At 44.8% G+C, this 16,627-nt stretch overlaps 1 protein-coding gene across 2 annotated transcripts in view; it reads right to left on the bottom strand.

Moving 5' to 3' along the window:
* The window catches only part of EEIG1 (estrogen-induced osteoclastogenesis regulator 1), a 44,342-nt gene that overhangs the window by 15,025 nt on the left and 12,690 nt on the right, over window positions 1-16,627 (bottom strand). For both annotated transcript variants that reach the window (XM_050926933.1, XM_050926932.1), the window contains exons 3-4: window positions 3,243-3,363; window positions 2,852-2,881 (exon numbers count right to left, since the gene is read on the bottom strand). In XM_050926933.1, coding sequence (XP_050782890.1) covers window positions 2,852-2,881; window positions 3,243-3,363 — 151 coding nt within the window. The remainder of the gene's footprint in view (window positions 1-2,851; window positions 2,882-3,242; window positions 3,364-16,627) is intronic.

Genomic DNA, 16,627 nt, shown 5'->3' on the forward strand with positions numbered 1-16,627 from the left:
GGGCCTGGGTCAGCACCATGCTAATGGCGTTTGGGGTTTCATCCAGTCACTCTTGGAAGCTGACAGGTGATTACAGAATGCCACTGTAAATCAGTTAATAACTTCTGTATTTAGAACTTGGCTTCCTCTGTTCCAAACAGCTGGGATGTGCCTGCATAAGAATGACTAAGGGACCAGAAGGGAGACTGGGACTTAACTGACGGTCAAGAGACTAAGGAGAAGGCAAGAGGACTGACACTTCCTTTCTCCCCACCACCCCCTCCAAGGGGACTGCAGGGACAGAGCAAAAAGAGAATGTAGGGTAAAGTGTATTCTCCCAGTGCTCTCACTACACTAGGCTATTAATCAACATCCAGCCAAACAGGCAGTAGCTCCAGGAACGAGAGAACAACAAGGCTCCAATGCCAAGTAGCTCCAAGACCAAGGCCCTGTCTTTGCTAACACATGGTTAGCCCCCTACCACCACTTCCTAGCTAATACGTGATAAAAATCTTAGTGTGGACAAGGCAGGTGTAGTTTTGACAAGTGTCCATAGGGTGGGGTAAACCCCAGGCTCCCTGCTGGTCAAAGTAAACACTAGTGGGGACCATAAGTTTGAAGGAAGCAGCTAGCAGTATTGTTTAAAATACTGATGTACCCCGGCATGGGGGATTTGGGCTCACAGTCATGACAACACCAATAGGATACCGTTACACAGCACCCGCCCCTAGGGCGGACCAACTGCAAACCCCTACCATCCAATGAACAGATACAAACCCCTGGACCCCCTCCCTCAGAAGACAGGTGATTGGTTCCCATGGACTGCAGGGGCATAAACTGATGCAAAGCTTTACGCAGCATGCTGGGGCCAGGAATTTTTTTCCAGGAAGCAGACTCCCAGTGCAGGGAGGTGTCTGCTGGAAGGGAGAAGCTACAGGAGGAAGGATCCCTTAAATGAAAGGATGTTCTCAGCTGTAACCTTTCAGAGCCGTTTCCCTCATTTTTCCAGCCAGCTGACGGCATTTCCATCCGGTTCAGGGACAACAGGAGGGGAAAAAAAAAAATAATAATAATAAAAAAGTTTCCACTTCAACAGCACATCCTGCTGGCCCAGATCCATAACACCTCCAGGCCCGCACCCTCCCACAGAGACACTCATATGAAGTAAAGAGATCTACGGAAACCCAATTTCTGTCCTCTGCACAAAGCCACTTGGAAGCATCAGCGAGTGAGTCTTCAGTATCTCATAGCCACTTTGGCAGCATAACTGGGGGGAACGTTGGCAAGGGCCCAGTGTCCTCATTAGCAGCGGGAGAGGCCCTGCAATATCTTTGTTGCTATCTCCTCACAGCTCAAGGAGATTTCGTTCCACTGTTTGTAAAGAGTTTGTAAAGAGACGAAAAGCTCTGAACTTTTGGAATGATATACATCGGCATGCAACCCACTGACACACAGAACATGTACACCCTTCCCCCCACCCTTCTAGTGCACCTCACAAGACAACTGCTTATCTTTGGGTAGCTTTTCCCTGCAGAGTTAGCTTGGGTGATTGGCATATGGGTTGTGTTAGCCTAGTCCAGTGGGAGCTGTCGCATTGCAAAGCTCTAGCAGTGGTGCGTTCAGTGGTGCTGCCCTCACCTGTGTGTCGCCAGGACTTCTCGGGGCAGAGCCTATGGTTCTTGTGTGTTGTAGGAAGATGCTCTATGATTTTCCCAGTAAATTGGGGGAGGACTTGTTTGTCCTTCTGGGAAGGCTTTGGAGGATTATCAACACTTGAGTGGTTTCCCTTATTCCCTCACTGCAAAGTGGACAGCTCTAGAGATTGGAAGAACAGCTTTTTTTAAAATGTGAAGTTAGTGAGTAAGAAACAGATGGTCAGCCCTGGAGATTGAGGTCATAATTAGCCACAGAACAGGAACAGAGCGGGCGGCAACAGCTTCCTCCACCCACAGGCCTCAATCCACATGTAAGGGTGAGAGCCTTGTTGAGCCTTCAAAGCGGATTCCATCCTTGGTCTCAGTCCCTGCCAATAAAGGTACCAACTGGAGCAAACTGTGATGGGGCTTTATGTAACAAGAACACCTGCCCATTGGGCACTGACACTATCAACTCATTTCACACAGGCCAAAGACCAGCCTTCACATGCAAGCAGCTGGCTTTGGGCCCCATGCAGATTCATAACTCTTAAACCAACCCAATCTCTCCTTCCTGCAGCAGGACACAGTCTGAAGAGGGAAAAGACTCACAGCCCGTTGCCTCTACTGCAGTGCATGAGGTTTTGTGCATACCATGCCTGATAGAAGGAGAAAAGGAATGAGTTTCCCAATAAAACCCTTCTGTTGATCAATCTGTTCATCTCTTCCAAGTCTATAGTGCTCTCCATGAACATGCCTTATTGCAGCAAGAGCTTCAGCTCAGCTCCAGACTGCAGTTTTAAGGGTCAGCTAACACAGCTAGCTGGTTACTGCATTCGGGGGAACGCAGGGTAACAGAGTCTACATTCTCTGTGTGCCTGTTCATTAGGGATGACCCTGAGCGGTAGAGTTTCACCTCTGTCTCAGAACTTCCCCACAGTTTAAGGGTGTGCGCGTCAGTGGTTTTGGATCAGTCCACTCTCTAGAATTCACATGTACAATGGGATCTGGATTCTGTCCCAGCATGTCACAGTCCTGCCGTTTTAGGGGAAATAAATTAGTTCCATCCCCAACTGCAACTAATGGCTCTTTCCTCAGACTGCTTTACACAAACACAGCTCCGCTTCCTGAGAAATTCCACCGCTGGCCATGTGTCAGACCGCTGACGGGCCAGAGGTGCTGAGTGAACACAGGACAGCCCAGCATTCCACTCCTTTTGCACGCTCTTTTGCTCTTACCTTGGAGTACGTTTTTCCGCCCTTCAGTTCCTATAATGTGAAACAAGAAGAAAAACAGGAAAAGGAGCCATCAGCTTTACTGTGGGAACAAAGGGAAACTCATCATACTGTCAGTGCTAGAACAGGTCTCCAGGATTTCACCCCTCCCTGGCACCCAGGGTACCACATCCCTCATCTCCCCGTCAAACAACATTGCAGGAGGGTGGGGTGTGGATATGTGAGGGAAGGGCGCTGACTATTTCCATTCAACTAGCCCAAGCACAAAGGGTCTGATTACCATTCAATATCCATGCATCCTCTCACACCTCCAACACAAGGAGCCATGGAGCTGTACCAATACATCCAGCTGCTGGGGATGCTCCGACATCAGAGGCGGAGGCTGGGTACTCACCTTACGTACAGACACTCGGCAGATGCAGGGATCCAGGAGGCCAGTGGCAGGATTGGCACTCATTTTACACACAAAGGTGAATTTCTTCTTCCAGTGGACACAGTTCTCCTGCACTTCCTCTCTGGGGGGAGAGGCCGGGAGACGGGGGGGAGAGAGAAAAAAAATATCATGAAAAAGCAGCCTGAAAGGAAGGTACAAAACAGATCGAGCCAATGCCAGCTGAAAAACCTTCTATTGTGAAGAGCTGCCTGGTCTGCAAAGCAATATTTGCACAACATTTCAATCAACATCAGCCAGAAATCATCACATACAGTTCTGGTTATTTAGGCGCCAAAGACAATTCCCCTGACCAGCAGACAGGGTCCAATTCAAATTTCACACTGGACTACACATCTCCTCTACATTAAGCTTTAAACAGAATGTGGGGACAGTGTTTAAGCATACCCAGCTCACCTGTTTAGTCGGTTAGCTGTCTATTGTGGATGGGGCTAAACTCTGTTAGAAGTAAGTTTAAGAACTAGTTTGTAGCCCATCCTGCACAGCCCTGGACTCAAATTTAGCCACATGCCTTACAAAGCAAGCACACGGCCTACACAGGGCTCTCTGTGGGGCAACTCTGCTCTTGTGCTTGGCTGCAGTCAACACAGCAGCCCTAGAGCAGTGATTCTCAGCCTGGGGTACGCAGACCCCTAGGGGTACACAGAGGTCTTCCAAGGTGGACATCAACTCATCTAAATATTTGCCTAGTTTTACAACAAGCTACGTAAAAATCACTAGCGAAGTCAGTATGAACTAAAATTTCAAAACAGTAACTTGTTTATACTGGTTTATACACTATACACTGAAAGGGAAGTACAATATTTATATTCCAATTGATTTATTTTATTATATGGTAAAAATGACAGTCAGCAATTTTTCAGTAATAGTGTGGCTGTGACACACTTGTGTTTCTATGGGTATGTCTATACTACCTGCCGGATCGGCGGGTAGTGATCGATCTATTGGGGAATCGATTTATCGCATCTAGTGTAGATGCGATAAAATTGATCCCTGATCGCTCTGCCATTGACTCCGGAACTCCACCACGCGCGAAAGGCAGAAGTGGAGTTGATGGGGGAGCGGCAGCGGTCCACTTGCCACCGTCCTCACGACCAGGTAAATCGACCTAAGATACACCAACTTCAGCTACGCTATTCGCTATTTGTGTAGCTGAAGTTGCGTATCTTAGGTCGACTCCCCACCCTAGTGTAGACCTAGGGTATGTCTGATTTTGTAAGCAAGTGGTTTTTAAGATAGGTGTAACTTGGGGGTATGCAAGACAAATCAGACTCCTGAAAGAGGTACATTAAGCTGGAAAGGTTGAAAGCCAATTAGAGGCCAGAAGCACTGCAAGTCGGAGAGCACCATATGCACAGAAAGCAGGAAAACAGACTGGGACCATGCCAGCTAAAGATCTTGTGCTCTTGGTTTGCACTGCAGCTGCAACAGAGGCCGGCCCCGTCCAAGAGAAAGATGGTGCTGGGGAGGGGAGAACCTGTGCCCAGAACAGTTTGGGAATGGGGGAAAGCAGCCATCCAAGGCCCCTACCTAATCCAACCACTGCAAGACAAACTAAAAGGTGTTTAAATTGAGTTACTGTAGCCTGAGCCACAGAAAGAAATGGAAGGGAGAGAAATAGAGGCAATTTTCTTGTTGCCTCCATTTTAACTAACAGGAACTTCGGATCAAGATTCCTGCCTCTGCAAGGCCCTGAAAGGAAGCAGGGGAGGGAAAGGGGACATGTGAAACAAATCCTCTTTTTCGGGGGCGGTGTGCATCAGCATGGGGAATGGCTTTGAACACCCATGCAGAGAGGGCACCTGGGGCTATGCACAATGCTCACATTACCAACTGTCCCTCTGCACACCGGGAAGCCCGGCTGATCTATTTCCAGCTCAGGCCTCCGCCTTGAGCCAATTAAATTCTCAGGGTATTTGGGGTACGGGGCAATGAATCTTTGACAAGGGATTTTGCCATTTGTAGCTATTAGTTGGCAATCGTAATATAGGGATTATCCCCTCCCTCTCCTAGCACAGCGCAAAAGAGAAAGGAATGAGGGCACCAGATATACTCTGTACTTCAGTTATTAAAAGCAATCCCTATCCCCAACCATAGCACTTAGGCATAATACAAGATAATGAGATCAGAGGTGTGAGGAAGAAATACCTTCAACACCGGCTTGAAAACCTCCCCAATACTGTTTCTATCTCGGGATTGCCTGACCCACACTTCGAGGTGAAGTCAACAAGCCTCTCATTCATGCAGCTTGTATAAAGTGGTTAGGTTGAATCCAGCAGGGAGCTAGAACAGGGTGGTTACTACTAGCTCAAAAATACTGAACCCTGCCATATCTGCCCACAAAGGGGGCTGCTTCATTCCCTTTTATAGCTGGGAAAACAGACAGGCTGGTGATTTTCTCAAAGTCACAGAGGGATCCTAGTGTCTTATGTAAGATTAGATCTCAGGAGTTCCTGGCTTCTACTCCTGTGCTCAAACCACTGCTCCAGGCCTTGGGACCAAAAGTGGTACTTCTCTCAAAGGAGACTGCAGGATTTTTCTCACAATAAAGCATACTCAGCACCAGCCAAGTTGAGAGAATTACTGTTTTTAAAAAAAGGGACAGGAGGGAAGAATAAGTCAAAGAACTCAGATGTATGTGATGCCATAAACCTGATCTGATGACAGGTAGCACTCGTGCTGAGAGCTCAGCAAGGAAAATTCTCTGGACATGGGATCAGAAAGGAGACTGGCCAAAAATACATATAAAATGCCATACGTGCTTCACAGAGCCAAGGCAGGCGTTTGGGACTGGCAGAAGCCCTGCAAACATCAAGGCAAGGAGACGTCCATGTTCAAAGCAGTGAATGACAGGCTATGACGCAACTTGGGGAATCAAGATACAGAACAAAAGAAGGGAATCCTGTCTGCCTCAGGAGAGTCACATACCGAACTGGCACAGAAGAGAATCTGAGAAACATGTTGTACATAATCACCTCACACTTCATCCAAGGAAATCAAAGTGCTTTACACATTAAAACTTATGCCCCGCTGTTAAGTAGGTGGGCATTTTCCCATTTTACAGATGGGCAATTAAGCATCCTTGCATTCAAATTTAAATGCTTTATGGACTGTATGCAGAGCAATCACTTCACCCACCTGGGGTTGGGGCAGCCATTTTCCCTCAGGAACACACCAGGGTTTCCTCACTCCTTTTCAAAGGGCAGAATGTTAGGCAGCGTGTGACTAACACAATTTGTGCAGAAGACATGAAGCCTGAACTTGGGCCCTAAAGGCAGGTAAAAGGAGGAATGGATTTTCATGCTATTTAGATTTAATAATTCCTTGGTACCAATAACTCTGTCATGTGTAAGTAGTTGCACATGTAAAAACTCACTACCCCAAACATTTTGAATGACTACGCTTTAGTGTGTCTGCATTCAGAGATCTGTTAGGAGCCTCAGACATCTTCCTTTGGCAAGATTTGCTGTTAGAATGTCCACAGTTTTCTTACCAGTAATTTGTATTTGTCACAGATCAAGTCGAACCAACCCCATCGCTAACATTTGACCAGGAGATGCCGACACAAGAAACACATCGAGGGGACTTGCTTCAAAAAGTGGTGCCAGTACTGACTGGGCTACAAGGAACGTTGTACAATACCAAATATTTATTAGCAGTATTAACTGTGTTGTGGATTGATCCTGCCTTTGGCTGAAGTCATTCTACTTATTATGAACCCTGTGTATACTGTAGTTTCAAACATTTTACCATCTTGTGCTACACATCTGAATGATGGGAACTGAGAAGAGATGAGAAGGTTTTTGGTTTTGGAAAGAGTGTTTTGTATAATGGTGGAAAAGGCCAATGCTAGCAGGTTACAAAGTCCTTACAAATCATTAGAAGACAAGGGGAACAGTGAATGGTTAAAGCTGACCACTTCTAGGAAAAAAAAGAATAGTTTTAAACAGCTCAGATAGGCTGATGTTTGATGAAGTGGTAGACCTTGTCTGGCTGACTGCTGGCATCAAGTTATCATTGGGCAGATAATTACAGGCAGCATATTTTAAAGGTGGCCTTGAATGAAGCCCAGAGTTTTGTATTTAGCTCTGGGACACTCCCAGGTGTACAATTAGAAAATATCACATACAAAAACCAGTGAGATGGCAGAAGTGTGGCCAGGAGATGTGGCAGGAGATGTGTCTCACAACCCTAATCACACGGTCATGCAAAATTAGGAGCCTAAAACAGATGTGTCCAATTTTAAACCTTACTCTATACTTCAGGAGCCAGAAATAGATCAGACCAACGCCTGGACATAGGTGCAGACTCACCACTGGGTCTTCAGAGGTTTTATATTAGTAACTGTCTACTGCAGTCTGCTCTGTTCTGCATCCCCAGAAACCTGAGCCCTTGCCAGCTAAGCTCTGACCCTGAACAGAATAAGTTTTATAAAAAAAAAAAAACAAACGTATATACTTAGCCTGGGAAGAGTAAATATACCATTCTCACAATGGAAACCAAACCAAACCCATAGAATAAAGTGCCAGTTCTTTGCAGAATGTGTGGAAGGCCTGAGTCTAAAGAAAGGGCTTAACGGCCTTCAAATTCCCAACTTGTCCATTTAACATATCCCTGACTTCCTGGATAGTCAATGGGATGGACCTCTGCGTCCTTTCAGCCAGTGGTTTACCCCATTTAGAGCCATAGCACAATGTGGCAAAGGGGGTGCCATAATGCATGAGAGTGCTACGTTGTTGGAAGGATATACAGTGACACCCCACCAGCTTACGAGCAAGTCAGAATATACAAGTGAGCAAGGTGATCATGAGACCTCAAAAGGTTCTCTCTGGGCCAGGCCTTGTACAGATTTTGCCTAACTAGGGGCTTAGAGTTGGAAGGTGGAAAGCATTTCAGATTCAGCAGTACAGATCGTTACCAAGCATGATTTACTTGCACATCTGCGAAGCACAGAACAGCACTATTCTAGCAAGCCACAAAATCAACCATGACTGTAAGATGGCTAAAAAGGATATTCAGAAAATACTGTCAGAAAAGGCCATGTGTGGAATAAATGCTGTCTTTGAATCACTGAAGTCTCTTGTCCTGCATATGAGTAACAGCTAACCAGAAAAATACCTAAACTCCCAAACAGACCATAGACAGACTCTGATCTCTTCAAAGTGTGCCCAGCCACACCTCCCAACATGCATACCCAAAGGAGAAGAATTTTCACCCTGTCAGATCTTTGATTATTAAAGAAAAATTGAGTTTCACATTGACTTGAATCCTGAAGGAGTAAGTACATTGCTAGTGAAAACAATTGTCTCCTTTGATTTTCCCCAATTATTATTCTGCGGTCTTTTGGGGAAGTCTTATACTGTCATTTAAGAAACATTTAAGAAAAAGATAGCGTTCTTATGACAGACATTTCAATTGTGCAACACTTTTTGCACTAAATTGCTAGAAGCTTTACACTCAAAAGCAGAAATGGCAGAAAGCCAACGATCACACTGTTAAGTTAGATATTGTGGCCAATATTTCCCCTATGAGCAGGGTTCTTTATTTAGCTCTCTCACCTTTCAAATTTAGGAGCAGAGCTTTATTATTTGTGATGCTCATAGTCATTAGTGTCCTCTTGCAATTGCTCCCAGTTTGAAACCCTTTCTAAAATGCGGATCTGTGTCAGCTCCTTTGAGCAGCACTAATCCACCTGCATGCCCACAGCAGATGGTACTCTGTGCCCTGTTTACTGCTTCACTACTTCATTCAGTGATAGCATTGCAAACACTACCCTTCCAGTGCCAAGTCAGAGCAAGCTAGTGACACTGTTTTAAAGAGGTCAGCCAGCCAATTTCCAGCTTGGATTCCTATAATAAATGTGACTAATTGGTTGGAGCAGCCATTGTACCATTTTCCAGGTTTCTCCTCCCATTTCTCTTCCTCTGGAGTAGAGATGGTTGGTACAGCAAGACCAAGAAAGCTGGACATTGGCATTCCCCAGAGGTGAAAGGAAAAATTTGATGAGTTTCAGGAGCTATTCCTACAGGCTGATGCTTACATTTAAATCCTTCACAATTTCAATAAGGCTAAAAGCAGAGCCAGAAGACTCTTTTACAGACACTGTCAAAAGCTGTACTGTAGATGGGATCAACTGCATCCCAGTAACCAGGCTAAAGTCTGAGACAGTCCAGGCTTTAATCTGCTTCAGGGACACTTTAGGTCCCATTTATGCTCTAGCATATGACAATGTAACTTGGTCAGGTGATAACTTTTGTTCCCTGAATCAGTTATAGCTGCAGTGTAACCCATGAGCAGCTCTGGAAATAATTTTTAGGAGCTAATGAGCTAATGGTGCTATGGTGTCTGCAGTAGTTTAATGCACAGGCAGGCTATTTGCTAGACATCCAAATTTACACCTGTCCCACAGCTATCAAACCCCAGGCCTCATTACAAACTTAGTGAAAGTTTTGTAAAACAGATGCGCCCCAGATGATTTCACACTTATCTCAACTATTGTGTTCTTTAAAAAGTGTGTCCGAATAAGTAAAAGGCTAGCATCCTACATCTGGCCCTTCGCAGGTTGAGAGTTATGGTCCAAAGGGTGTCCAGACAGTGACAACAGGGGATGTCTTTACTACAGTGCAGCCATTATGAGAGGAAACCCTGTGTGCTCAGCTATCTGGTTTCTGTGCAAGGAAATGGAAAAAAAGTCAGCAGCAAACAAGCTATGCCATCAGTAGCCTGTCAGCAGCAAGCTGATGTTGGTACCCCTTTTCCCACTGCAGAGTAGTTTGCACACACCTGAATCAGCTGCAATGTACTCAGATCAAGGTGCGTTATAACTATGTAAAATGTACAAAAAATCTCAACCACCTTGTTTGTCAGAAGCTAAATGGCTAGACCTGCTACTGTACCAAATGGAGAAAGTGCCCATTAACATTCCAGAATAATCAGACACTCTCTCCATCCCAGACGCACTCATGTCCCAGCCAACCCCCTCAGGTGTGTCCCTAAACTCGCCAAAGGATTAAGCGGGAGGTAGGCACAGAGGTATTTTTAGGGAACACCAATTAACACGGATTAGCCTCTCTCTTGACCCATCCATTCTAAGATTTTAGGGAAAAGGTAGAAACAAGCCATTAAACATGCATTCCAAATCTGGGAATATGCGTAGGTGTTCAGCTTTCAGTAAGCAGGGCTAGCAGTTGGATTACACACTTTCAAAGAGCAGCCATGCTGATGACTCAGTCTGCGACAGTATTTGAGCACAGTGTTAGGAGGAGATACAAAGAGGTCCTCACCACCTGTGGTCATTAATGAGGACACACCACTTAGATGCATTCTGGGAGTTAACTCTAGTGATCTGACAAAAACAGGGTGGTAAGTAGGCAGAATGTAACATTTCCCTGTGGTTTCAGCTAAAGTTGTTACTCACACAGTTCACATCTTACCCTATAGTTTTTCGGCATAAAATGGCTGCTGCATTAAACCCCAGAGATAGCTGCATAGCAGACTGCAGCCACGGTGAGTGAATAGATTCCTAGACACAGGCTGTACAGCACCAAGATTTTTTTTTGTTGTTGATTAAAAAGAAACAGCCCAGCTGTACGGTATATCATTAGACCAAGGGTTCTCAAACCTTTTCAAATCACTCGACTAGTGATGGCAGCTCAAATGGCCACCACTCCAAACCTGATACCATCCTCTTCATGCAGCAGCTACGGTAACATCAGAACAAGATTAATTTTAACTGAGTAGCTGCACCCATCACATCGGTTTCTCATGCCAGACCCCAATTCCGCTGTCCTGTCTCTGTGCAGTTTGCGTCCTCTCTCTGCATTTAGGGCATTTATGCTTTTCAGTGCAGAACTTTCCAAGTGCATGTATTGTATTCTCACAGCTCTACCTCCAGATCACTTTGCCATATGCTTGTTTGCTGTGCATTTATTATGCCTCCAACTTCTGGATAAAATTTAAATCAATTAAGTCTGTAGACACAGACACGCATTAAACAGATTGATATCTGTGCAGCAAGCCACGGGAGAGCCATACAAAGGACCTATGAGTGAAAACTAACATGTACACCTTGAGCAGTATAGAATGGCAAGAATTCCCTCCTTTCAATTGCACGTGTTTCTCAATTGGGAAAAAAACTTCTGGGGATCATGGTCTGAAGAGGACACCTTTGTGGGGCAGCCTTCCTCCAAGAGAATGTCCATGTCTGGCAAGAGGTGATGAGTGGAAGAAAGCAAAGTGTGGCCAACAATTTTTAAGGCTTTGGGACAAACTTTCACTGAACTTTCCAGGAGTCTGAGAGACGCCACTGACTAGTGGAAAACAAATGGATACATCATGTGGTAAGAAATCTAAGGTGATGAAGCCTGGAACACAGCAACGTGTAAGTGTCTAAATGGTAAAAGCCATTTAAATCCAGAGCTTGTCTTTCTTCGACAGAAAGGATACTAGCTACTCATGACTCACACTGAAATCATTCAGTTATGATTCAGCTTATGTCACTCACTAAAACAATAGCCAAACTAAATAGCTGAATGTCAGCTGTTCACATTTACATGCTGCTTTCCCTGAAAACCCCAGTATTCTCAGACTAACAAGAGCTGGCTGTTATAGGCTGGATGTTAACAGATATGGTGGAAATAGGATGGCTCAGACAGATGAGGTAAATAAACCCTTGTTACTTCAAGAAGACTTGGTAGGCAAATGTTTATTGTCTGAGACAGGCAGTATTTGGGCGTTCCATAATAAGTGTTTCAAGTAAATAGTTTACTCGTATAGGTCACCACAAAGCTCACTCTCTTGAATTCCAGAACCCATTTACTCCCGCTGCATACGTACACGAACTGCAGTCACATACGTACAACCACCTGCCTACTCACATCCCCTAAAAACCCACCCCTGTTCAGTCACTCACATTAATGCCAGGCTACAAATGTCTTTTCTTTAAGGCAACTTACCCACAGACAACACAAATGCTAAACCTGATTGCTCAATAAGCTACGACAGCCCTTTGGGGATCAGAGCAAACTAATATAGTATGACGCATACATTTTCAAAAGCCAGAGCCCCAGTGCCCAGGGCCAAAGCCCAAGCCAGAGGATTTCAAACCTAGGCAATAGGGCTCAGGTTACAGGCCTCCTGCTTGGGCTGAAGCCCTCGAGCTTCGGCCCACCCACTCTCCAGCTTTGGACCCCCACCCGGCACGACAAGTTTCAGTCATCTCCCCCACCCCCAGGGATCATGTAGTAATTTTTGTTATCAGAAGGGAGTCACGGTGCAATGAAGTTTGAAAACCCCTGGCTTAGAAGTGAAATATGCTAAGATGCCAGCACTTTCGATACGATGTTTGCTATAAGTCAAAAAACTTTACAACTGATGCCCTCCCTATAGGCACAAAATGTCTATTAGGATTTAAGGGGAGATAGACAGAGAGAGATCTTAAGGATTCAGACAAATTCCCTAATTTGTCAAGGTCATTTTTAATGCTAATCCTGTCCTCCATAGCGCTTGCCATTCCTCTCAGGCTGGTGTCATGCACAAGTTTTGTAAGCACAGTCTCCACTCCTTTATCCAAGTCATTAATGAAAATATCACATAACACAGCAGGGAAAGACAAAGGTTATGGGGGGAGGACGAAGCCTGTAATAGAAGGCCGAGATATAAAAGAAGCAGCAAAGACTGACATGAAGTAAAAATGCAAATCCAAGGTCTTATTGCCACATCTACAGAAACAATGAGAACTGCTTTTGGTCAGAGGCCAGGAATAGAGAAATATCACAAGAACAGAAGAGTCAGTCAAACCAAGGTCACACTGCAGTTCCAGAGAAGATGTGACTAATGAGAGATGCTGGGTGGGTGACACTCAGTTACTGAGATACAAGTCTATGAAAGATGTGTATATTAAACACTGAGAAATACGCATTTTTGAATTCTGACCACCATCTACTGAAATACTACCTCCTTCTCCCACTCCCACTATCACAGCAGCTCCAACCAGCCTAAGAATAATTTGCCTACTGTGCTCCCAAACCAAGTTATTGGTCTCCTGTAAGCAAATTCAGATGGACCATGTTGGTTGAGAGCACAGAATTCGGGTCTTTGTTGCAGAGCTAACTCCAGTGACTGGCACACACAGATCTGATCATTCAGATTAATCTAGCCTAGGTGGTCACAGCCACACTTGAGTTACTGTGTCCTCACCGGTGCTGCACACACTTGTGTGTTGCTAGGACTTCCGGGGAGCATATTCCATGTTCCTGTGTGCTGCGGTAAGCTGAGCTGCGCTATGCTACCTTCCCAGTGAACTGTGGTTAAATTTGTCTGTCTTTCTGGGCACATAGGAGGACTTGTGGGAAGGCACTGGAGGACTATCAGCACTTGAGTGACTTAGCCTGTGTCCTCACTGCAAAGCTGGGGGGTTACCAGCCTCAGTGAAAGGGGCCCACAAGCTCTAGCCTATACACTCACCCAGGCCAGCTAACCAGAGTTTAAAGCACCGAACTTAGGTGAAAGGGTTTGGGGCATGAACAGAAAGGTTAGGGCAACACCTGAGTAAAAGCCCAAATTAATTGTGCAGTGAAGACATACCCTAGGGGTCAGAACTCCTGGGTTCTAATCTCAGCTCTGTCACTGACTTATCTTTGGGAAAATCATGATCTAAGTAGGCTAAGACCAGGGAAAAGGGTTTGAAACTGTTAATCTGAGGCTCTATAACAGGGGTGACCAAACAGTGGCTTGCGAGCCACATATGGCTCTTTTACCATTGAAGTGTGAAAAATCTGATCATATTCCTATTACACAGTGTACAAGATGTTGCTGTTACACCACCAGATATACAAGAAAAAGTCCTCTGTGCAAACACAGACCTCAGAAATTAAGAAAAACCAAGAATCACACACAAAATAGGCTAAGTTCACCTCTGGTGTAATACCACCAACACAACGGGTTTCAATAGCCACTGATTTGGCTCAAGTCTTTAATGCAGGACCTATCAGCATAATGAGCCTGAAAATCAAACCCAGGGTTATTAAAAGCAGTCCAGAGGGAACATCCTGACATACCTGGGCATGCTCAATCCTGAGTCACTCTCAGGTGGTGCCCAAGTGCACCGTCAGAGTCCACACCACAGTACAATAGAGAACCTTCTCCCATTTGTAGCACATTTTTATCTCATCCGCAGGTTGCTTGTTCACATTGCATGCCAACACCCATTTACAGCACTGTAACAGTCACCTGTGTTCCTGGCTGGTATCAGATCTCAAGCTGCAGAAATCTATTTCTAGACTTAGCACCTTTCTGAAGATTTCCTAGTACCATGTTATCTTCAGGCATCCTTATTACTGCCTCTAGCAGTGGGAGTTTACCCTCACAAAGGCTACTCCTGTTGATTCATAGTGGAAGTCATTTGCAAGATGTAAAGGGATGTAGGGCACAAAGCTTGCACGGTGTCTTTGCCACTTCAGCATACTCAAACAGAAGCTACACACAGCAGGCACATCCAGACCTGCAGTTTACTCCGATAACAGCCTTATTCTAATCTATACAATCCAGGAGGCAGCATGCTATAGGTTCACAGGTATGGTTTTCAGGCTGTATCTGGAACAACAATCAGGGTAGCCTCACATGAGCAGCAGCTTAGGCAGGAATAGAAGGCTGGATTCTCAGGTTTGCTAAGACCACTTAGAGATGCCTACTTTGTTACAGAGCTTATGCCAGTGGCAGATGTTAGAACAGGCCTCCTACTGCTCTAACTTCCACCAGGACAAAGTGACTTGAGGATCAGGGAGCCACCACCCTGCTCTGTGTCTAAGCTATGCTCAGATGTAGTAGAGAATCAGGGCCAGGATGTCTCTCATTTACAATGGACTTGGGTATTATCTGGACTACTGTAGTGCCTGGAAGACATAATAGACCAAAACCCTCAGGGTGCTAAGGGGTGTACAAACAGTCCCCAGACAGCACCTGCCCCGAGGCCAATTTCAGAGGGAAGGCAGCATCCAGATTTTTCCCCCGCTCTCCGTGTAAACTTGACAACTCCCTAAACACATCAGGCAAAACTGTCACTCCCAACGTTGCTGTCTCAGAGGCTGATCTTTGGAGAGAACAGCACAGACAAGGTGTATCGGGCACAGCTAGTCACTCACTCCTTTGATACAAGAGCAAGGGGACATTCAATGAAATTGGAAGGCTGCAAATTTAAAACCAAAAAGTGGAAATATGTTCTCCACACAAATGGAACCCACTACCACTCAGGGTAGCACTGAGGCTGACTAAGTAGTGTTCCATTGGACATTTATAAACACGAAGCCATCCAATGTTATTGAAGTATGAAAGAAAACATAAAAGCCCACATGCTTCAAGGCATAAACCAATCTGACAAATAGGGATTAGGAAGACACTCTACCTATTGACAGGTGATTCCATGGCTGCCTACAGCAAAGTTATATTTCGTGCCTCTTCCTTTGAAGCATTTGGTTGCAGCCACTGCTGGAGTCAGGATACCGGCCCTGGACTGATCTGGTACATGCAATTTCTACATTCCTAAGCCTAGCTATTGCCTGTTTCTGTACTGAGGAACACTAGGAATGATCCTGGAAAGATCAGTGCACTAAGAGCACCTTAAATTCTGCCCTTGAATTTAGCATGACACAAAGATGGATCAAGACTCAGGAGAAATACAAAGAAAACACAGAGGAGGAATATGAGAGCAAGACGACAGCCAAAATCAGGAGAAGAATGGCTGGAGGGACGAAGAAAAGACACCCAAGGGAAGCAGAGTGGATAAAAATAAATGTCTTTTGATTGGTCAGATTTTTTTAATTTAATTTAAACAATTTTAAAAAATAAACCTAGTTAAAATTATATTTGAAATTATGACAATTTATATGAAGGCCTTAATCTATTAAAATTCTTAAATTACTAAATTAAAATCTTTAAATGATTTTGATAGATTAAGTTAAATAAAAAATATTCAAACAATAAAACTTGAGCAGCAAACTTGGAAAGAGTGAAACCATGAACTGGTGGAAGTCACCGGCTAAGCATCAGCCACCACAGTTTGCTGAAGTGCGAAACCAGTTTTTGACGGCAGTAGACTTTTCTGCAGCTGCAGAAGACACTATTTTTCTTCATTTCAGTTTATTCAGCTAGTTCAGTTCAATGACTAGTTCATTCAAAGTTCAGAAATGGACTGGGAGCTCAAAGAGCAGGAAGTCTTATTTTCCTCTTCCAATCTTATGGATAAAAATGAGGTCTGAGACAATCAGATCGACTAGTTCTAAAATCTCAAAGAATGTGGTCACCAGAACCAACCAGTTCAATTCACTAACTAC

This window comes from Gopherus flavomarginatus, chromosome 17 (genome assembly GCF_025201925.1).
Source record: "Gopherus flavomarginatus isolate rGopFla2 chromosome 17, rGopFla2.mat.asm, whole genome shotgun sequence".
NCBI lineage: Eukaryota > Metazoa > Chordata > Testudines > Testudinidae > Gopherus > Gopherus flavomarginatus.